The 23,630-nt window shown below is 38.4% G+C and overlaps 2 protein-coding genes across 6 annotated transcripts in view; both read right to left on the bottom strand.

The window, feature by feature from the left end:
- Positions 1–529, bottom strand: part of farp2 (FERM, RhoGEF and pleckstrin domain protein 2) — a 69,773-nt gene extending 69,244 nt beyond the window's left edge. For 2 of the 4 annotated variants that reach the window (XM_036570418.1, XM_036570411.1), the window contains exon 1: positions 470–490. The gene's annotated coding sequence lies outside the window, so the exon portion shown is untranslated. Of the gene's footprint in view, positions 1–463 lie in introns of all 4 variants that reach the window. The other 2 variants (XM_036570412.1, XM_036570414.1) reach the window with 2 other exon arrangements.
- Positions 530–1,518: 989 nt separating this feature from the next.
- Positions 1,519–22,305, bottom strand: LOC118807515 (ephexin-1). 2 transcript variants are annotated; one of them, XM_036569535.1, is made up of 15 exons: positions 22,085–22,305; positions 16,391–16,752; positions 15,413–15,688; positions 13,299–13,400; positions 12,031–12,719; positions 11,342–11,502; positions 10,966–11,118; positions 10,176–10,305; positions 4,700–4,774; positions 4,456–4,545; positions 4,185–4,336; positions 3,694–3,867; positions 3,239–3,312; positions 2,850–2,954; positions 1,519–2,091 (listed from the first exon to the last, which is right to left on the bottom strand). In XM_036569535.1, exons 2-15 carry the CDS (start codon positions 16,725–16,727, stop codon positions 1,898–1,900), a joined length of 2,712 nt encoding a protein of 903 aa, XP_036425428.1. In that variant the 5' UTR covers positions 16,728–16,752; positions 22,085–22,305; the 3' UTR covers positions 1,519–1,897. The 2 variants fall into 2 exon arrangements, with proteins under 2 accessions (XP_036425428.1, XP_036425427.1); XM_036569534.1 differs by having other exon boundaries at positions 13,299–13,403.
- Between the last annotated feature and the right edge of the window lie 1,325 nt (positions 22,306–23,630).

Here is a 23,630-nt window from a genome sequence, read left to right on the forward strand (position 1 = left end):
CCACCCCAAAGACCACTGACCGGCTTTAGCGTGAGGAAAAACTTCAGCAACCCAGTAACCTACTGAGAACAGAAATCAGATTTACTCTCCCTCACACTTCTCTGTCTCTCTCTCTCTCTCTCTCTCTCACACACACACACACACACACACACACACACACACACACACAAATACCGAGCAACAGTCACCTCTCTGTTCCCGAACTACTTCAATAAGTCACTCTAATCATAAAATCTCTCAGTGAACAAACACGCTCCTCCATGAGCTCCGCAGAGCCCACAGATCTTTAAAGCTGATGTGTTTCACAGCAAAGTAGAAAGTTGGAGACTTCGCTCCCTCCCACTAACACACGGTATTTGAAGCAGCAATAAAAGACCACGTTTATAACGACCTAAACTCGTCCAAGAAGTAGTTTCAAAGCAGAATTTAATGAATTAATTAGATTTTCCGGCAGTAAAGCAGCTCCTACCTCTCTCCCGTCCCTCTGTGCTTCTTCAACTCTTTCGCTCGACTGGAGCTGCAGGCGAGACGCACACAAAGGCGCGCTCTGATTGGAGGATGGAGGAGAAAGCTCTCCTCCTATTGGACCACAGTCTCATAAAAGCAGTCTTTCACTAGTGGTCGAGTGGCCATCCACCTCTGGATTTTGATTGGCTAAGAAACATTCAAATCAGTGCAGTCATTGGTTATCACGAGCGACTGTTTTTGTGCTCCATTCAAGTTTCTGAGGGCCAAAATCTCCCACAATGGATTATGAATAACCTGATACGTAAAATATTAAACCAACTAAATAAATAAAATACCTTTTTCGAGGTCACATCGTTTTCCTTTCAAAAACGTGCACTAGACTATAAAGACGATGTTGATGAGAAATAAATGAAGAAATAAATAAAGAAATAAATACTTTATATTGCTTTATACTTAATATATTGCCACCACTGTAGAGGTTTCTCTTCGGTTAATCATTTCACATGAGACCACCCTCAATGACTTTGTTTACATTTCAACTACTGAATTATAAAAATATTTTAAAAAGTTGGTGGGGTTCCCCTTTAAGGGAAGTGTACCTCAGGCCTTACTTACTATAGGACACTCTGTTATTAAATAGGCGCAACGTACCTCTGCTGTAGGGAACCAAATATAGATCCACACAGACCTCAAACTTCAGACAGACATTCAAATGAGTAAAAGTAGGATGGGAACTATCATGGAGTCCAGCAGAGTTGCAAGATACCTTCAGCCATTGTGGACTGTGAGACAAGGGAGCTGACTTTACTCCGCATACCTAAATGAAACCATTAGCGTCTTATGTGTCATCCTTAAAGAATGCTGCCTAATTGTCTGATCTGACTCAGATGATTGCGGGTGAAAAGTCCCTCTTCCGAAGAACAGTCGATAACAAAACAAGGAAGAGTTCCACAACATATCAACCACGTCATAAGACAACAAAGACGTGTTTCAAAAGCTGTTTTATTAAAAAAAAATATAAGTACAATTGTTTCATGAGACCAGCACAAGTTTTCAGTTGAAAAATGCAGAACATTCAATACTCCATACCACAAGTGTTTACTTTGGCTTTACAAAGAAACCAGTATCCACAAAAAAGATGAACAGCTCCAAGGATTTTTACAACTGACTAAAAGTTGGAAATGAAAATCCACCAGTATGCATTAGTAGTGCAGTAATTAGAGAAGTGTTGGAACACTATGGAACTTTCCTCAGAGAGTATCATTCTTACAGAGACCACAATTAATGATTCACTGATGTCATCAGGAAATAATTTCACAGTTCATATCTCTGTACATCTTACATAGCAGTCACAGTTTTGGCTTCCATGGTTCTTAACAATGAGGTTAAAAATGATAAAAAAAAAAAAAGTTGCTGCAGTGAGTGTCTCTTATTTGAAGCAAAATGTGGTCCGGTAGTCTTTGGGAGGACTGTAACGCTTTATCAAACGAGTGGCTGCTTGTAGGACTCTGTAGCGCTCACGAAGGTGCCGTCTCTGTACATGCTCAGTAGATATTTCCTCCACACATGCAGCGGGGAACCGCCCCCTGTCCCCATCGTGAAGCCTCTGGCCCTCCATATAACCTGACACAGGGAGGAGAAGAGTATAAAGAATATGTATTGCATTATTTATTCAACCTACAGCTTTGATGCTCACAAATCATGTATGGATTTGAACCTACTGCATGTCAATAATTTACTGTTTAACATACATGGTTGTGCTTTTCCAGTGCTGTCTGTGTGCATGTTTCTTAGTACAGAGAATTCTGTGTTGCTGGATTTAGTAATGTAAATGTTCTTCACCAATGAAATGCTTTTCCTAGAACCAAAGGCCAAGCTAAGAACAATTTAGGACCCTAAAAAAAAGAGTACATCTGGCTGTGACTTGGCTATGTAATGATTCTGGTTTGGCCTTAGTATGGCACACATGTGGACCTTCCATGGGATGTCATTTGTTGCTCTATATAGCATGAATTAAATTGGATTATGTAGGCAGATGTAATTTGTTACATCTCCGTATCCATTCAAGTGTATTTGAGATGTAAATAGGTTGTTTATGAAAGTGGCCCAATCATGGGTTAACAAATTTCTGAGTGCAAGTATGTGGGTATTGATGTATGACCCTTTAGAACTAGTCATATCATTGCTGTTCAAAAATAAACAAAATAAAAATGTGTATTTGCAAAATGCAAACTATACAGGAGAAGTCAAACAGCTATTGTGCACTAAAGTGTGCAGAAGTGTGTTCTCTGTAGAGGATGTGTTAACTTATTTTCACTTAGAAAATCGACCTAAACGTTTTTGTCTTTTGCATTTGTGGGCAACAAGACATGGGAATTTACCATCAGTTGTTTTCTGGATGATGTTGATTATGTCTCCCCTCTGTAGACTGAGCTCTCCTGGCTGTTGTGCATGGTACACCTCAACACAGCACACCTGAGGGCAGTCTGAAACGAATATAGCACATTATTTGCCTGCCCGCAATTCAATGTAGTTGATACAGTCAATGGAAAAGGCAGTGTTGTGTAAAATATGAACAATCCCACCCTCTAGTGGACATTTTAGAGCATGACAGTACTTAGGACATGAACAAGCCTTTGGCACAACAGAATGGAATGAGAATGCTGTTTAAAGACATGGAGGCAGATGTTATGATACAGATTAGCTATATTAAATGCTTTCAGAATTAACACTGCACCCTAGTGGAGCAATTCTGACTTCAGGCACTTACCCCACTCTTCATACACTCCTTCCTCCTCACCCCTCTGGCCTCTGAGCATGTCAAGCCAGCTGTTTCTCTCTGTTCTGAGCATATAAACAAAGCTGGATGACCCACTGAACATTTACAGTAATGCACAAATGTGTATATATATTTTCATTCATTCATTTATTAGTTTATATAGACAATAGGTAATACAAAACTATAACTATACACAATCTGTAAACTATATGTCCAGGGTATTTACCACAATATACATCAGGTGGGATAAAGATATGTAAGTAACAGATGCTACATGTGTGAAGATGGACATGGCAAATGTGCCATGCGAGACACAATATACAATTATCTTTATTTTAATTAAGGTTTTCTTTTTAATCTTCTACTGAATTTGCTTTGTGTCTTGGCTGTATTTTTGCTAGATTGTCAAAAAGGTCTTTAAAGAAGGCTGAATTGAATTTACTCACTGTGTTGATGCCTGTAGTAAGTAATGGGACACAGCTCCCCTGTGGTTCTTTACGACAGCGAGCTGAAAAACTCTGCTCAGGTCACATCCATCCAGGTCCTCATCCACCTCAGTGCCCTCAGTGACTTCAACCAGAGAACGGTGAACATGATCGTGCACTATGTACCTGTCTGACCTGGGACACACATCATCATCTTGAAATAAATATATTGACTACTGATATTTAAAGATTTTTCTGAAATTGAAACTTTAAAACTGAAATTGTAAAAAGATTTTATTCCAAGTAATTTTGCACCATTTCTATTGGTCGATTTAATATGAAGTGTCTGTAAAGGCCAATTGGTGGTGTCTTTATGATGTGCGCAAGACGTACAAGGCTCTATTGGGAAGCAATAACTATCATTTTATAACGTTATTCCTTGATATTTTGCAACATAAGAATCTTACAAACATGGTTTTCAATGTTGTGTCTTTGTTAAACTTCATTCTTACCCTTTCCTTGTGGCCACCAGCAGAAGATCATTGAAGAGAAACAGATGGACAGGGTAGAGTTTCTTCTGGCCAAAAATGTTCTCCTTCTGAGAGAGCTGAGCCAAGTCCCCATTTTTGACCAGCCAGCGAGAAGATGACACAAGAGGTAGGGCCTGACAGAGATAGAGAGAGAGAGAGAGAGAGAGAGAGATGGGGGGAGGGGATTATTTCACCCAAAGATTCATTTAGCATGTCCATTTAACAAACATGAATAGTCAAAAACCAAGGTCACCTTGCACTCAAACTCTGTTTTATTGGCAATAAGCACCAGTTCCTCCAACTGCTTCATCTTGCCCACTTCCCTATTGCACGCTTCCACCACCTACAGAGGCACATGGCACGTTTTATCAAGTAGACCAAATTGCTCTGATAATGCATGGAGTTACATTTGTTCGTGTGTTATCAACAGCACTCACACACACTGACCAGCCAATAGAGCAGGACTTGACTCAGACACAAGACAGCGGTGTAGTTACCTTGGAGATTTCCCTCAGAGCTCTCTCTGCAGAGGCCTGAACATCTGACCCTGGAGCCGTCCTCTTTAGAACTGTCTGCAGTGGGCGAAACATATGGAGTTAATTTTGGGCCAAAAGTTTCAATTAAATAATAATATCCAAAAACAAAATATTAAGTATCAAAATGTCAGAAATATGTTACAAACACAAATAATTAAAATTAATTCAAATTTATTTTTTCAAAAAATTTACTACTCATTGCACTCATTCTGATACAAATTCATTACTCATTTTGTCAGTCTTCGCTTTATTTTTTTCTATTTGCTGATATATTTTTTGCTTCTGTAGTGGCTGTTTTTCTTTTAACTTGTTGGCTCATTTTCACAGGAGGCAGGTCGTAGAAGAGAGCGTTCATCCACACTCTCTATTGGTTAACTGACTTGGAGTGACAGCTCTTCTGAATACGTAGCCGATCTGCCTCGAAAATGGCGGAGCACTTCTTACTGAGTGTAGTACTACCTGGGAGGATTGTGTTCACATGTCCAACATTGTTAGCAACAGTGTTGGGGTAGTTACTCAAAAAAGTAATCCATTACCAATTACTCATTACTTAACTCAAACTGTAATGGGATTACTTTACTCATTACTTTCTGGAAAATGGAATCTCAAACCTCATTACTTTACTTTTAAGTTACATTCTAAAACCCACACAAAACACAATGGAATCAAATCTACAAATATATCTGGAAAGTACAAAATGATAGACAATAGTTATTACCATAGCTTGTTTAGGAACAAAATGTACCAGTGACAGCAACATTAAACATGTATAAAATGAACTTCACTATACTTGGTGTCATTTTCTCTGAACAAGTCCATATGTATTTGAGCAATACAAAAATAGTCCAATAACAGCTTCTTCAGTGGTCCAACAAAACAAAGCCTGCATTTCAAGCATGTGGACAGACAAGTATAAGGACTGAATTAACCAAATAGCTTGCAAATGTTTTTTTGGTCTGATGGTGGTACACTTTTGCCCGTGACTGGCATCTTGTTCAGTATATGTCTAAATCAGGGGTTGGCAACATGCAGCTCTTCTACTGCCCTGTTGCGGCTCCACAGCAGAACTAGATTTTTAGGTAAAAAATAAAATCATCCTCTTTTACAGTAAATTAAACACAGGTTTAACAATACTTTATCTTAAACGCTGTAGTGAATGTAGCCTATATCTGCTAATTCACCTTGTAACCCTGAAGTCTGACGCGCAGACCGCTGGTCACCGTAACAACTCAGTCGATCTTGCTTAGCTAGTAGCTAAAGAAAAGGCCAAGAGAAAGATATGAGACGAATATCGATAATTTGGAGACGAATAGACTTATTAGCATTCAGAAACACTCCAGCTGACTTCCTGACACGTTCAATCTGCCACGAGAAACTGTCAAACACTAAGAAGTCGCGAAGCTGAAGTAAACTTCTCATTTGAATTCTCCCGCCCCCCTTACCTGGTGCAGCAGTTACATTCTGCCGCCTCATGCATCATTTAAGGTGGGTTGCCGACCCTTGGTCTAAATGATGGCGACTCTCCATTAGACAGTGGTAGCATTTCCTCTAAGACTATGTATCTTGCTTCAAGTCTTTTCATTTCTCCCCGAGTTTCCTTCATTCCTGGCGCTGAATGAAACTCCCGTTTATTTTGTTCGGTTGCTGCGGGACTCTCTCCTTCGGTACAGGGGTCATAGCCACGAGTTTCGTTTCAGCATGCACCCTGATAAAGTGCTTCGACAAATTGCTTGTTGAGTTTTCAGCAGTTAAAATGTGCTTTTTGGCTTTAGCTATCTTTGCGTGAAACTAATTCAGAATAATGAGAATATCTCCATTTGTGGAAACATCCACTCTCGTCCTCCGCCATTGCTGCGCTCCTCACATTCGCGGTCACACGACGAGCTGTGCCGTTCACAAATTAGCAGAAAACAGAAACGCTTGGGAAATGCTTTATATTTTGTGTATTAAAATAATATTTTTATAGACAAACGTGAGTAACGCAAATAACAGTTATTTATAAAGTTTGTAACTGTAATGTCATTACAAAATATGTAACTGTAATGCGTTACATTACTTCATTACAGAAGAAAGTAATATTACTGTAATGCGTTACTTTGAACAACTGGTGAGCAAAGTTTGTATTATTTATTAATGTAACATATGCTCAGGGTCCTGTGTAGAGCTTTGAAATATATATTTTGGAAAATGAAGCATTTTAGGGAAACTTAAGCGTTGAACGAAGCTGTACCACCTTCTGGGTTTGCAGATGCTAATGCTAACTAGCCTAGCAGTCCGCTAAGGGGCTAACTTGGCGAGCTTTGCAGCTGTTTAAATCAGTGTTTATTAGCACTGGTTCTGGTGACTTACATGTATGCCCAGGTTCAACTATTCCTTGTCTTAAGACACCTGATCCAGCACATCAACCGATTACTGAGCCAGTCATGAGCTGATCATGTGTGTTGGGTCAGGAAACTGCAATACTGTGGGTCAAGGGAAATAACATAGCGCTAGAGAAACACAGTAAAGAGTGGAAAAGCCAGCTATACATTACTGCTGTCGTGAAATAGTTGATATATGGTCATGTTTAATCACTACTAAGGCAATAAAGTTGACCGGTCATGGTTGGCCAATACATTCTGAGGGTTATGAAGGCTGCTATGTTCTGCTCCAAATCACTGTCTTCATATTAATACAGTGAAATAACTTTAGATATTTAAGCCGTTTAGTTTCATTACCAGTATGGCTCGCGTAGTTAGCCCAAGAGGACACTGCTTGAACGCGTTATATTAAGAATATGACACGCATTGCTAATATTGTGGGTATGCCGGTACAATGCTGCACCTAAAGTATCACTCAGTATAGCCTGTTCTGCCATGCTGGGGGTGGTTCATGCTGCGTGGCTACATGTTCAGAATACTTGCCACTCCAAGGCCCAATCCCATTTCACCCCTTGCCCCTACCACTTAGCCCTTAGCCCTCTGTTTTGCACATTCATGTCTAGGGTTAGGGTGTCCCAATTTTTGTTAAAATAGAGGGGTAGGGCGAAGTGTTAGGGCTACATGGCCCTCCAAACGGATGTTTTTCAGAGGCACACTCCAAACGGAGTGTTATGAGAAAAAAAGAAAAACCGGCAAGATGGTTGCGCGAGCGACCAAAGAAACCCACAAGTAAGTATTTTTGTCTGTTAAAAAATTACGATAACCATTGTATTATCTTAGTTTAATGTTGTTTCAATGTATTATGGTCGTTTTCTTCGTAAAAGCATGCTAATGTCTTGGTAGCTAACTAGCTACCTGTTCTATTCCATCTTAAATAGTCCAGCAGTGTTGACGCCTGAAGCGCCAGAATGTAACTGCTGCACCATTTAAGGTGGAACGGGAAAATTCGAACAAGAAGGTGGTGAATAGCTGACTGCAGCTTTGTATCACCAATGAATTAGCGGTGGACGATAATAAATAATTGTCTTAAACCCCCTCTTTGAAAGCATATGGTGCCCTATTTTTTTTTTTTTTAATTTGAGGGTTGTCCCATTTTGTAGGGCAAGATTTCAACCACTACCCCTTGTAACACAGTTCCAAGAGGTTAGGGTGACACTCGAAAACAAGGGGTAGGGGTAAAAATAAGAAATGGGATTGGCCCAAATCAGTTGACCAACAGAGGTGCAAGTGAACACCCTCTTCTAAGACCTGCCCCTGTTAAAAAGCGCCAAAAGTCAGAAGCAAACAAAAAATTTCAGAAGCATAAGAGCGATTCCAGAAGCAAAAAGTATATCAGCGAAATCAACAAATAGAAAAAGATTAAAGCAAAAACTGGCAAAATAGGTAATACATTTATATCTGAGTAAGAGAAAATGAGTAGAAATCTTGAAAGAAATGTTTGATTTAACACACATTATTTTTATTTGCAACATATTTTGGACATTTTGAAACTTAATATTTTGCTCTTAAGTTTTTATAATTGTGTTTGAAACTTTTGGCATAAAATTAACTCCATAGGAAACATCATTATTTGTAGACCAGGAGCCATACATCCAAGCCTTTTTGGAACCTCGACTTTTAAATGTCTTTAAGCAAATCAATTTGCGAATATCTTTTATGTTCAAGCCAACAGACATTTTCGGTCAATTTCCTCGACAGGGATCATGCCTGTATGGTATGGAGCATTGCGATACATGCTTGATATCAATATTAAAATCAAAATTAGTGTTGTGACCCTTATTGTAACAAGAAGCAATGCTGCTTCATAACAATGTTTCATGTTCAGGAATAGTGCGGACAGCTGTATGAGGTAAAAGATAGCAAGACAAAAAAAACTACACGATACAGCAAGTGTAGGAAAACATGGTGTAAAGTAGGGGTGGGAATCTCTAGGCACCTCACGATTCAATTCGATTACGATTCAGAGGGCTGCAATACGATTATAAAACAATTATCGGTGCATCTTGATGCATCTTTTTTTCTATACAGGATTTCAATTTTCTCACTGTGTGACAACTTGGAACTTTTAAAGCAAAGTATTTGTAATGGTCTGTAATGAATTTACTTTTATTAATATATCAAATGGAAGTGATGTGGCAAGTAAACTGGAAGGCTCTCATTCACTGCTCTTGTTTGGAGCACATGAGACGCAGGCTGCCACTCATCTGTGATAAAATGCGCAGTTACGGTGAAATAAGATTCTGTGGTGATGGATGTCCACGCAGCACGTTACAGCTATCCTACACGTTTTCTTCAGTGATTCCATAACTTCGGTTTTGGTCTCGTTGTAGAGAGTGGGGGGTTGCTGTGTCAGTAAAATATCTTCGAGACGGGACACTGTATCTCAGCTCCAAAGTGTGCAAAGCGTGAAAGCCCTGTTTCTGAAAGACTGAGTACAGATGCAAATCATTGGCAGTAAAAGTTGTGATAGAGTTTGTAGTTCGCTTCGTTCTTTCCGAGGTGGGAGGAAGCTCTGACATCGCTTGATCGATGGTCCTCTGGTTGGCAGCAACTACAACCGGGTGGAAAACGGGTGGAAATGTGTAATATGGTTTCCCCCTCAAGTCCATCGAAGCCAAAGTGCTTCCATACGCTAGCTCAAGGGTCGGCAATCTGCGGCTCTTTTACTGGCCGGTTGCGGCTCCACATCAGAATTAGATTTCTGGGTAAAAATAAAATAATCCTCCTTTGCAGTAAAATAAAGCTCTGCTGATCATTCAAACACAGTTTTAACAATTAACGATCTTAAACGCTGTAATTAATGTTACACTTAAATGGTGCAGCAGTTACATTCTGGCGCCTCAGGCACCATTTAAGGTGGAATGGAAAAATTCAAACAGGAAGCTGGAGAACGAGAAACTGACTTCAACCTCGTAAAAAGTAGAACATTGAGAGACATTTTATGAGAAACTGTTCTACTTTTGTAAAGTATAATTTATATGGAAAAAAGGGGATGAACTGTGCTTCTTTCCTCTTACCTCCATTAAGATCTTCAGGCGGGGAATCCTCTGGAATGGTAGACATAGGAAGGAGTCGAGGGGCAGGCGGTTACAACGGGGGTCATCCTCCAGTTTGCTTAAAATCTCCACAACCTGAGGGCTCTCCTTCCTGATAAGAGCAGCAGCACAAACCAAGAGTATGTTAACAATGTCGAAATAGTGCAACTTGTAATCATTCTTTTTAGGAAGACTTTGAAATATTCTTGCTTGTTGTGTCCACATATATTTACTATGCTAAGCTACAAAAATTCCCCATTGTGAAATCATTATTGTTGTGACGTCAAAACCCTGGGAATGTTTACATAAAAGCAGAATGTAGAACAGCGGTCACCAACCCTCCTCCTGAAAATCTACTTTCCTGCAGAGTTTACTTCTAGCCTGCATCTAATATGCTGTACCCCCTTACCTAACACTAATGCATCCATTATCCAGCCAAGGACTGAAGGAGTAAATTAGCTGGAGCAGGTGTGGCAGACTGGAGTTGAAGCCAGATTCTGCAAGGAGGTAGATCTCCAGGATAAGGATTGGTGACCACAGATGCAGAACATAACCCCTTTAGAATCTTGTAACTTGAGTCCACTCAGTTTGGAACAGCCAAGCCTTCAACAGCCAGTTAGTCGCAGTTGAATTACCTGCCCACCCTCATAAACCCACAGTGGATCAGAGTCCAGATAACTATCAAGATTATCAATGTTAGCTACAGGTGAGATCCAAATGCCATCACTGGGTAAATGAGAAAGCACTGTGATGGAAAATATTTCTTCTCTACCTCAGGTTGAGTAAAGTCTGCTTCTGGTAAGGCATGTTGCGGATGTAATCCACATAAGCACCAAATGGGCCAGTGGCATAATGATGCACAACATCACAGATGACATCACAAAGTAAACTGGACCCCAACTTGTGCACCATTGCGTCCATGAAGCTAGAAACACACACACAAACATACATGCTCATTTATTAATAATAATTAATTTAAAACAACACCACTACATGGAACACTTACAGTTAGACACTTAGATCCTTCTCGAGGATGTGAATGCCAGAATATGATTTTCATATGTGTTTAAAAGAGCTTTAAATATCTGCAGTGGCCCAACTGGGTAACTGAAAATCAAATCAAGCCAGGTTCTACGAAGGTGACTCACTTTTGGCTGATCTCTCTTATCTTGCTGATGCCAGAAAACAGTGATTTTTGGTCTCTGGGCGAAATGGCTGACTTCAGAGCTGGACACTCCTGAAAATGGTCCACAGCCACAGTGAGCCCATCGAGATAGGACTGCTCAGAAGTGGCCACTTCATAAATACTCTGAAGTGGTGACAGAAAGAGTGAGAAAGAGAGAGATGGAGGCCTTGTTTATAAAAATAAAAAGGACCAATGCAAAGGCAAAACAGTCACATGTAAATTGAAACAAAATCCAAGTCCAAATCTATAAATGTGTGTGTATATATATAGATAACCTGATTCTGTGATAAATCTATCCACAAATAGCACTGAATTGCTTAATTCTTTTGAATAATGTCTTTGTGTATTATATAATGGATGGTACTTATATATATATATGTTATATATTAACCCAAACCAATGAACACCACCTACAATCTAAAATATCTATATCTAAAACACACACACACATATATATATATATATATATATATATATATATATATATATATATATATATATACATATGTGTGTGTGTGCGTGCACATATATCAGTAAGTATCAGTATAAGCTGATACTTAGGGTTTCAAGATTCTATCAGTACTGGAAAACAAAAAAGGCATCGTGCTAACTCTAATGGTAATGGATCTTATTCTGCTGTAGCTTTAATACCTCCTGAAGCTGAATCTCCTCCTTAGTGAGCTGGATCAGGATCCCGCTGTCTCTCACAACCAAGCGTTCCTGCCAAAAGCTCTCCAGCACCCCACTTTGAGAATTATTCTCTTTCCCTTTAGACTCTGCATGTGAGGAGTTTTCTGTCCCCTGGACCTCCAATGCACTAGAGGGCAGCGTAGCAGTTGATTGTTCATGGTATTGTTCTGAGATCTGGATGGATTCAGTAGCTGAACTGTCAAATAAGTGTTTGACCATGTGCTCCTCAACTGGTTGAGTATTGTCCTGAACTGGTGATTGCTTTTGCCTTTCTTTTCTTGCAGCTTCCTCTGCTGGGATTACTGGGGTTTGGTCTGCTTGGGTGTGTGTTTTGTTTTGTGGTGGGAGTTGAGCCTGTGAGGCCTTCCCCTGCTCGCTGGGTGACTGAGCCAATCTTTTTGAGAGTATAAGCTGGACAATCATGTTCTTCATCGCTCTGGGCTTACTGATATCTCCACCGCTTTCTTGGCTTTCGGTTGACAATAGACGACATAGCTCATTCCTCAGATTGTCCAAGCTAAGGCGCTCAGTGTCTCGATGTTTAGACTGCGTCTGAGCTGTCATCTTTTCTTTGTTGATCGTCCTCAAAGCTGGAACAGGCTTTGTTGGAGGGGACGACTGCACAGTACAGCTCGGTGCAGTCATATTTCCTGATGTGGAGAGAGAAACAGTTTATAGCTGATACAAAAGGGCTTGCTCATTGTGATGTGATGTGGGTTTTAAAAGTGCAGTGTGTAAGAGTTAGGGGGATCTATTAGCACAAATGGAACATAGAATTCAAAACTATGTTTTCATTAGAGTATAATCGCATATAACTACGAATCATTGTGTGTTCATTAGCTTAGAATGAGCCCTTCATGTCTACATAGGGAGCAGGTTCTCTTCCAACAGAGGCCACCATGTTGCACTGCGATGTTTCTAAAGTAGCCCAGAATGGACAAACCAAACAATGGTTCTACGTTTTATGTTGAAACGGCAGCTTGAATTTTGTGGCACTATAGCACCAGTTGGATGATGCAGAAAGAAGAAGAATCAGTGGTTGCTGCACAAAAAAAGCAAGGGAGGGTGAGTCCTCGTTATCAAAGAAACAAAAACATGACGGCCACCATAGGTTCTACTACATGCTCGGAAAAGGAGAGGTGAGGGAGGAGTATTCAGTTGATTGCAATTGCCTCACCGATGGCACTACATTTTAAACACTGCACCTTTAATATATGCACACTCATTACCCATTTGGCAGTCTGCTGGTGTGAGGTTGCAGTTGTCACTTTGTGGGTCTCTGTCAATGTCTACGTAAACCCCCTCCTTAATGTTTTGGTCAGTAGTTTCACCTACTGAAAAAAAAGAAAATGCAGATTATTACTAATCACTTTCTATTTAACCAGGTTAGAGATCTAAGTTCATTAAAGTGTAACCCCTTAAATGGCCAGGGCCCACCAGTGGGCCCAAAGTTTTATTACACACTTCTATAACCTAAGAATAGCTCAGCCAGTTTGCACTGAAATTGATCTAGTTACTGAATAATAAACCTTAGCATGTAATAAGAGTTTAAGAGGTTAAACCACAGCTTTTGAACTGAGGTGGGGATCTTCAGGATTTATGCAGAATTAAATTGTTAAGGTGTAAATAAATTCAGTGAGAGTGGTTTGATTTAAAATGCTCTGTGCTTAATGTCAGAGATGTTGTTTTTAGATAGTTTTAAAATAAGGTTTTGCCATCAACTGAATTTTTAAAAATCCATATATTGTGGAGGGATACATACAGGGTGTTTCAGGCAAAACAGTGCCCCCACAAAAAAACATATTTTTTTCACTATTTTACCAGAATCAACATTACATATAAAAACTCAGAAGGCATGTGTCGTTGATCATTTTGGATAGTAAATAAAATGGCTATATTTGTGTTGTAGACCCACAACTCTTGATTCTTATCACCATCACTGTAAAGAAACTGGAGTCCACAAGTTTCTCTCCAGTAAACCATTTCACATCAGACCACTCTGAATGGCTTTATTTACATCTCAACAGTTATGTACAAAATTTGAAAAACCTATGGAATTGTTTTGTTTTTCCTGATATAATTTGTTAATTAACTAATTAATTTATTATACATTTTATTAACGCTGCAGTTGGGAAACCTCTGAACTCTTCAACTTGAAGGTTAACCGGTATTTTTCACTTTCATTCTGTAGTAAGGTAAAGGGTGCCCGCTTGTGTGTTTACTGGAATTTACAGCCTGCAGGCTTTAGACAAGCCCAAATAAGAATAGTTCAGTGACTCCAGTGAGTGGAATGTTTGTTGTGTAATTAGAATCTTTTCTTTGACTCATTGAATCCTCATCTGCCTGATTTTCCTCATTCTATTTTTCCTCTCTTAATTTTTCAGTTGGCTGAATTGCACTGTATCATTTACAGTCACAGAGTGTCAGTCTGTGCTGCTCTCTGGAGAAGCTGTGTTCTCTCTGGAGAAGCTGTGGAATCTACTGAACTAGTGGTGTGTGAGCAGGGATGGAAAACACACAGAGAAACAGAAACCATATGTAAGTGAAAGTATGAGTACTATGTTGAAATTATGGAGCCAAAAATATGAACATCAAAAAATATTTAGATTTAAACATACTTAAGTACATAAAAGTAAAAAGTAAACAGATAAATGACAGGTTTTCTTGGTGGTGTATGTGGTGGTGTGTGATGCGGTGACTATAAGGTAGGACTAATCCTTGCACAAAAATACATTTTTCACAATAAAGCAGTTTCTTTTTACACTTAAATATATTTTGTTGGATGTTTTCATAAAAACAATACATTAAAATGTACAAGAAATCAACTTATTGGCAAGAGAAAAATGTCATGACTTATAAACTTTGACAAATGACAAGTATGTTTTATTTCTATTAGAAAAGTAATTGTGTGAAAGTATTCAATTTTAATAATAAAAGTAAAGTCTTTCCATAATCTTCCAAAATAACATGTAAGTATAGTAATGAAGTACAGTTGCGCTCCCCCCTCACATGTGAGACCCCAGAAAACCTTCATGTGTGTTTTCCATCTCTGTGTAGATACATTCTATTAAATCCAGCATGCATTTTTTTGTTGTTAAGATTTAAACACTGCTTCATACATGATCCATCTTAACTAAAAAACACACTTAACTAAGTCCAAGTTTAGTTTATTGAAATTCTGAATATTGTACTTAATGCACATTTTCAAATGTTCAAAGTCTGCACTTGTTGCAACAAGAAACAGCAAAAGACACATAATTTTGGACATAATAGATAACAGCTAATAGACCTGTTTTGTGGTGTTTTGCTTTCGATTGACAGAAGGATATATATTGTGTCTCACCGTCTGTTATAATGATCTGCTGAGGCTCTTTAGGTAAGGGTCTTGAAGGTACAGGTACATTAGGAGGGACTCTTTGGGGTTTTTTATGGTCTGTGATGTTCCGGTTGTCCAAATGCAGATTGTGGTATTCTTTGTCCATTTGAGCAGAGGCTTCAGAGTGATTGTCTTCATGCTGTGGGCCGTGGGCGGGTCCATGTTTACTGGAATGATGACACATACAAGGACAGGATCGAGGGCAGGCAGAGGGAACTGTGTCTTCCTTGCTGGAATTGTCCACTGGAAATTATAAATGTAATTATTTACTGAAAATACTTTACTTACTGTGTATTGCCTACTGCCTAAAATAACTTGCCTGTTCATCAGTATACACTGCCAATCAAAAGTTACCTGATGAACTAGTGAACTATGTGTGTCTTTTGAGTGTTTATATGTAATATTGTTAATGGAAAAATAATAGCATAACAGAAACAAAAGTTTTCTTTGGGCACTGTTCTTGCCTTGCAGTGCCCTGCATGTGCCACCAACAATGTATTCCTAAAAATGTATTTTTAAGCCAAAAGTTAATCTCAAAACTATCATAAAACAATGTCTTAGGCATCAGGCAGCGTATTTGCAATTTGTGTAATAACTTTCTGTGAATTAATTCATTAATTATTGTTTTGGATATCTGCTCATCACCACTCTGAACAATTCTGATTCAGTAACTTTCTTTAGAACAGGGCATTTCACATTAAACCACTCTGAATTACTTTTTCTAGCTTGTCATGATTTAATTAAGCAGATTTTTTTTAAATGGTGGAATTACGCCTTTCGGCCAAAAAGGTTTACTTTTAAGAATAGTTTGGGAAATAAAATCATTATTTAAGCAAGGAAGATATTTTGTTGAACATGTAGCTTTCCTCAGTGTGCCCAAACTGATTGATGGACAGTTTAGTTGATCATCAAACAGAAAATACAGAGGAACATAATGTGACATACTTGAGTTAGTGCTGCCTGGGGCAGATAAAGAGGCTTGACTGGAAACATTTGGCACATCATCGGCAGGCTGGGACAGGGGAGGTTTGCGCCGGCGGGGTTTGGGGATTGGCCTGTTCTGTGGTGGGCATTCCAGGCCCTTCTCATTCTCTGGCCACTGGGACATATACCTGCTGCTCATTCCCACAGGCATAGAACTTTGCTTGGCCCAAATTTGACATCCTGCCTCCTCTGCATCCTTCTTCTGAATGACTTCTGTGGTTCTGTGCCATTTGCCCCCTCTTAGCTGGGGTTTAGGGGGCAGTTGAGGTTTAGTGTCGATGTGCTCATCTGTACCCATACAGCCCTCAGGTGATCTTCAAGCCCTGTGGGATGGACATCAGTTATCCATTATGTATGTAGTGTACACTCATAATATCCTGAAATGATTGTAAGAAATGACTATTGAATTAGTGATTGTTGACCCCCAAATTCAAATAATGGAAAAAAGAGCAATATGTAATTAATAATAGAGTATATAGTAATAGTAATTCACCAAAGGAATAGTTTGGTTAACAATCAAATTTAAACAATTTTTTCCTGATGCCAAACGTAGTCAGTCAAGACGTTTGGTGTCAAAACTGACTTTTTTAGTATTGTACTGGAGCTACAAGGCTAGTGTAGCTAACAAGAAATGGAAGCTTATGCCACAATGCATGAATATATCATCAAAACCTTGCCTTAAACCATGTTGAGTTGTCAGGGTTGAGATGCAAACTTTAAAAGATTGTTTAGTAATCATTTTAGAATCAGTGCACGGAATGTAGCAAACATGCTCTTTAGACGAACTCTAAAGTGGACCTCAATTAACAGCTTCTTTACATACACTTAGGTTCCTACTAAAGCCTGAGTAGACTGATAAACCAATGAGATGAGCCAGTTATTTATCTCAGCATTGCTGAGCTCTTTTGATGGATGATCAAACTAATAATCTTCTCGGTAGTCAATGTAATTTGCGAGTGATAAGCTAAACATCAGTGTTGTACTGGATTCCTGCTTGTGGGAGCGTTAGTGGACAGAAGGAGGCACTGAGGGAGAGAAAAAAGTTAAGAATTTAAATGATAAGCAAATGTTTAATGACACATATTAACAGAAGAATTACATGTAGAAAATTGCCAACCAGTAACAGCGAGGACGAACGTGAATTAAGTAAAAGGTTTTCCATGTGCTTTACCAAAATGTATTGTAAATGTGTTCTAAATGGGACAGTATATTCAGTATCCAGTACTTCTTTAATCACTACTTTTTCAGTATTTTGCCCAACCTGTGAGTTGTTCAGTGAACCTTAATAGACTTGCTTATGTTGTTTCTGACACTGTATGACATGCTGCTATCTATAAAAGTGGACAAAAGTATGGACAAAAAAAACTTGATAAAGCTTTGAGATGGCTGCTACTACAGTTTTTAGCTACGCTACAAACTTTTTGCCATTCATCTACAGACTTTCTCTTCATTGTCTTTAGTCAGTGACAAAAAGAATTCAGGAATGAGAGTTGACTCCAAAATTTTAGACTTGTTCCCAAACCTTGGAGTAACTTTCAGTTTTGCCTGCACCCGCACGCAGCACAGAGTGTGACATGTTCTGCTGACACTGTCTAGACAGCCTGTCTGAAAAATATATCCTTTTGCAACTCACACACTGGTAGCACAGCTGCATTTTAGTAGAAAATAAAGTAAAATCAAAACAACATTACCAGATCTGAGTGTTAAGATCATCTTAACTAGTGGAGTAACTATTCAATGTGATGCTCACTCTACCATTTACGAATCATCTTTGTGTAAAGATGGTTATGGGAAACCTAGCGCTAAATAGTTGGCAGATGAGAATCACATACAAATTAGCTTGCTAAGGTCAAATATATTTAATATTATATTCTTTATTTTTGCCAGATGTTCTCCGTCTTGGACTTGGAGTCAACTCCGAAATGTCTGGAGATCCTAGTACGCATCACATACATGCTTAGCTGTGGTGTGTGTTATGTCTGCGTCTGCGAGGCTCAGCAGCGTGACGGCTTTAAGAGAGAGTGAATTCTCAATCATCATCCCATCCGTCTGACTGGAACTGAACAAACAGTGCTTTAATATGGCTTGTGCACAGAGGAGATCAGAGAGATCAATGCGATATCTCTTCCTGCCCTTACTGATGCACGCTTCAGCAGATTGATGTTCTGGCACTTGCATCCCAGCTGGGCTGTAAAAGGCTAAGATAATTAAAGAGATTTCCCTATAGAGTGTGCCTGATGTGGTGGACAGTATGAGGTTCCAGTAGATTGAGACACAATTATCTCCTGTCTCTCAAAGGCTAATCTAATAATCTAATCCATCTACTTCATCTTTTTAAATGCTGAAAGAACAGTTGTGACCATAGCCCCAGTTGTTGTTTCCATTGTGGCTTTTCAGAACATCTGTGAGTGACTGCCTTGTTTCACAACTGTGCACACTGACAACAGATGATGTTCAAAAGGATGATGAAACCAGCTACCAGATAGTCACAGATGAGGTGTTTAAGTTGGAATACAATAAATGTAATAAATATGTAACATAAAAAGTAGCTCTTAAAATGTGAATTAAACTATTTTTTCAAATTATCTACATAATTCAATTGTTATGATGTAAACAGTCATTCAGAGTGGTTTAATATGCCATTTCAAAGAAACTTACCATGTCAGAATTGTTAACAATGGTTGTGAGTGGAACTAGACGTCAAAGTGTTTAATGCCTCTGAAAGCTACATCACAGAAATGGTTATGAATATGTATAAATACCGGCACGCTGTTTTACAATAGTTTTGGAATAAGGTTTTTGCCTAAAATGTGTCTTTTAAAATTGTACATACAGGGACATACAGGGCATCAACATTACTGATAAAAACTCAGAAGGCTTGTGGTGATTTTAGATAGCAAATCAAATGGCTATATTTGCGTTGTAGACATCACAACTTTCTATCCAAGCTTTCTCTACAATGCCACTCTGAATGAATCTGTATATACCTCAAAAATAACATTATGCAGCAATTTTGAAAAATTTAATAAACACAGTTTCCCTGACACTGTATTCGTTTAGCCAAAACATGTTTGGTGTCTGAAGTTTTCTTCTTTAGTTTTGCACTGGAGCTACAAGTAAAGCTACAACTCTAGCAATTAGCCATTAGTGATTAACAATATGCAAACTGCACTGCCACACACTTGTTAAGTAATCTCAAATGGACGTGCTGGACAAAAGTATATTGCATTGCTAAAAACAGTAGCAGCAACCATCTATGATCATGAATTTACTCTGTAGATTTGTCCATTCTGACCCAGTTTCAGGCAAGTTTGTGATGCTTTGGGCATGTATTTACTTGTTAGCCCCATACAGTAGCCCCATAGCTCTAATGTAAACCTAACTTTAGACTCCAAACATATCTTGTTTAATGATCTCAGGTAAGGGTAAAAGTGTGTAAATTCTAAAATATCACTTTAAGCTTTGGCTGATAAAAAGTAATTGTTCTGATTTTTAAATTCTGTATATGCAATCTTACAACACCATGCATTAAGTACTTACTCTCTGACCCCTACTTGAAACCCTCCATCTCCCACCCCTACCACTCTGACCACCACCTCCATCCTCCCTTAACCCACGCACACAACGGAACCCGTGGTTAGTCCATGAAGTTAATACAGCTGTTGTCGAGCTTTCCCACCTCTAAAAACATGAGGAGTTCTTTCATGAGCTGAAGACTGAGTCTCATGCTCATGCCCCTGCATGCTGCTGCTCTCAACATGGCTACAAGAACTAAGACATTCCTCTTGCAGTGTGTGGAGCAATTTACAACCGAGCCTGAGGCCCTCTTCTAAAATCCCCTTGTGAAAACCCCAGCACTGAGGAATGCTGTGGCTGAATGACCTGGGAAAATAGGTCATTTTTGCATCTCTGCACAATCAGTTAGTAGTAAGCATGTGTTCTATTAACCCCTTAAACTGCAAGTGTCCACACTTGAATTACTCACTCTCACAGTTACATAAGTTACATATTAGTTTCTCAGTAGTTACCTAATAATTTATAGTCATACTGAAAGATAAACCTGCAGTCTGAGGAGTCAACTCAGAAAAGAGACTCAACAACTAAGGGCATTTTGCAACTAACCTGGATTGAAGCTTCAGTGTCTACTTGAAATCTACAGTGTCTGCCCAGCAGCTTGTCCAACGAATGAGATTTTTTAAACTTGAAATAGCTTTTGAGAAAGCTGAGCTGGCACCAACATTAAAGGAAATAAGCAAGGCCGATGAGTAAGTGATACCGTCCCCTGACAAGACATTACCATGGAAAAAACAGCATACAGTACAACACTCCTGAGGGAATCACATAGTGCAGCAAAGCAGCTAGGCCTAACTTCAGACAGTGATCTTTTTTATGCAACAGTTACAAGACACAACAGATGGGAGATAGCTTATGCAGGATGAGAAGAATAGGCCTTACATATGAGAAAAAGAGGCACACTCAACAACCAGATCAGTTGCATAAGAACAGTAGACAGTAACATACACTATCTGTTTAATACTTACAGGACTTACTGGAATCTGCTATTGGACATTCTGTATAGACATTCTCTATTTTGCCTTTATTACAGCTTTCTTTCTTTCTAGGAGACTTGATTTTAGTTTTTCAAAGAAATCTGCAAGGGTATTTTTCCACATCCCCAAAGTTCAGTCTTAGAAGTTGCAGTTTCTGTTTCTTACGATCCAAGTAATCCCAAACACATTCAGTGATGTTAACATCTGGACAGTCCATTGTCCTTTAATTTGCAAATTTTATAATTTTTTTCTTTTGTTTATTTTCTTTTCACACTAAGGGCTTTTTGACAGCTACACATCCTTTCAGACTCATAGTGTTGAGTTGTCTTCTCATAAGTGGAAGGATGGATAGAAACGCCTGTGGATTTTTGTCAGTAAAGCTTGATTTTCTCCTCTCTCTCAAAGATGAAAGCTCTTCCAATTTTGGAAACTTTTTAAATGTATTTTTCTGACATTCTGCTTCCATATGCAAGTGGGTTATCTATTCTTCAGAAAATATATAACTTATACTTAATGGCTGTTTTGACAGAAAATTAAATAAATGAAGGATGTTCGCTGGCTTTTGCACAGTACTATAAGTGCTCTTGTCAAAATCCCAACTTGTAATGTTAAAAACACTGTCTAAGTATTTTCTTTTCTCTATATAAGGGTAAAGAGAGCATGTACAGAAATTCAGTCATTGCAATATGTTGAGACAATCAGCGGTAAATTTCTTAAAAATATCTAAATCATAGTTTCGTCCTTGGAATAAACAGTTAACTATAAACATCAGCAAAGGTTTTCACTTGATATAAATATGTACATAATTTCCACATGATTATAATTTGTTAAATCAACATAGTTTTGTCTTTCAGTTTACTTGCTTTACCTACTGGAAATAATTGTAGTGATGTACAATCCATTCATATGCAAATGATATACACATTTATATCAAGTAATCGATGCATCACTTGTTTTTGTGATCAACTAAAGAAATCTGAGATGCAAAACTGAGCTATAGCTTTGGTTGCTTTCTTTAGGCTGCTTGTTTCCTGATCTTTATTTGCTTTTATGCTTTCTTTAGGGCACAGATAATCAGAGATGATCTAAAACCCTCTCGACTCACCACAGTTCTGTTTCTCCTTTGAATCTGAGATCCAGTTTGCGTCTTGTCCACTTGATCAGTCCATAAAACAACCACCTCTGCCTCCAAAGCTCAGCTGTGTCCTGAGAGACACGCACTTGTGGGGAAGGTAGGGAAGGATGTTAGATTGGTCTGAACTTGTTAAACTGGCACTGGACCAGAAAGGTCTTCCGGCAGTCATATGAACCACACTCACCTGTACTCCTAACCCGCCCTCTTACAGGAAAACCAGTCATTTCGGGTAAGTATCAGCATTACAGTGGCTAAGAGCTATATACATTCGCAATTCCACACTACAGTACAGCACATTAAAATAATAACAGATCATGTATTGTGTTAGTGGCGAAATTCAAAGGATTATAGATGACCAGTGAAGAGGTTTAGTAAAAGAAGCCCTGGGCAAATATATTTAAAGTATATCTTTATAGGTAAAGTTGTATGCAAATGCTCGGGTGCCCCTGGTCAAATTACATGTTTAGTTGTTTTTCTACATTTTTGAAAATGAAACAAATGAAAATAACTGTGAACACATTCTCCATAGAGAAAACATTTTAATACACAATTGCTGTTTGATTTATTTGAGTTTAATACATTAGGAAAACAAATAAAACATAAAATGTGGCCTCTGCATTTTATATTTTATGTTTAATTTTTTTCCAGTATGTATAACACAATAAACAGTAATTGTGCATTAGAGTGTGCAAAGTGTTTTCTCTGTGGAGAATGTGTTAACTTATTTTCAAAATCAACTAAACATGTAATTTGACCAGTGGGTGTTCTAACAAATATAATAGAAGACATTCTGTAAATTGTTTTAAGTTTACATATCACAAATTATTTTTATACAAATCAAAAACAGCACTCCAGTATTGGTTTGATTTATACATGTCAATCTCATCTTTAAATCTAAGCACAAAGACCTGGCTCTCTAAGAATTATAACAATGTACCCACTGAAGGTATAAGAAATGAAAGTAAAACTTTCTTTTTTCAAGGTTTTGTTTCATGTTAAGTAACAAAACTTAAGGAACTAGAGGAGTTGTGGTTGGCATTGGATGTTCAGGTATTAGCCTACAGCAATGAATGGTGGTAGGAATGGAAAATGTGACTTGCAACCTCTAAATTTGTGAAACTGTGAATTTAATGAGAAATATCTCATATGAAAACAATGTAAAATAGCTTATGTGGGTTTTGATTTCAGTTTGCCATTTTTTATGCGTGAATGTTTGCACCTTGGGCTTCCCCTTGGGGATAACCCCCTGTTCCAAAACGCCAGGCTTGCTTCATTTGTCACATTTTGGCAAATTTGACATGAGACCTCTATAGCCAAAGGCTTTTCACATGTAACTGAAGAGATAATGAATATAGAGTTTACTTCAAATGCTACTTCACAAATCTTAATTGCAAAACTGTTGGGACAGTATGTGTGATGTTACATTAATAAAAACATAAAACAAAAGAAAACAGAAAGCAGTGATTAGGAAATTCTGTTTGATCTGTATTACATTAAAAAAAAGTACAAAAACGCA

This window comes from Colossoma macropomum, unplaced genomic scaffold (assembly GCF_904425465.1).
Source record: "Colossoma macropomum unplaced genomic scaffold, Colossoma_macropomum, whole genome shotgun sequence".
NCBI lineage: Eukaryota > Metazoa > Chordata > Actinopteri > Characiformes > Serrasalmidae > Colossoma > Colossoma macropomum.

What these genes read in the sequence shown, in the direction of transcription:
- LOC118807515 (XM_036569534.1), bottom strand. Translation starts at nt 16,727, where the DNA reads ATGGGTACAGATGAGCACATCGACACTAAACCTCAACTGCCCCCTAAA. An exon ending in CCCAGGCAGCACTAACTCAA is followed by an intron (nt 15,689 to 16,390) that starts GTATGTCACATT and finishes TATAATTTCCAG; the next exon opens with TGGACAATTCCAGCAAGGAA. An exon ending in GCAGATCATTATAACAGACG is followed by an intron (nt 13,404 to 15,412) that starts GTGAGACACAAT and finishes CTTTTTTTTCAG; the next exon opens with TAGGTGAAACTACTGACCAA.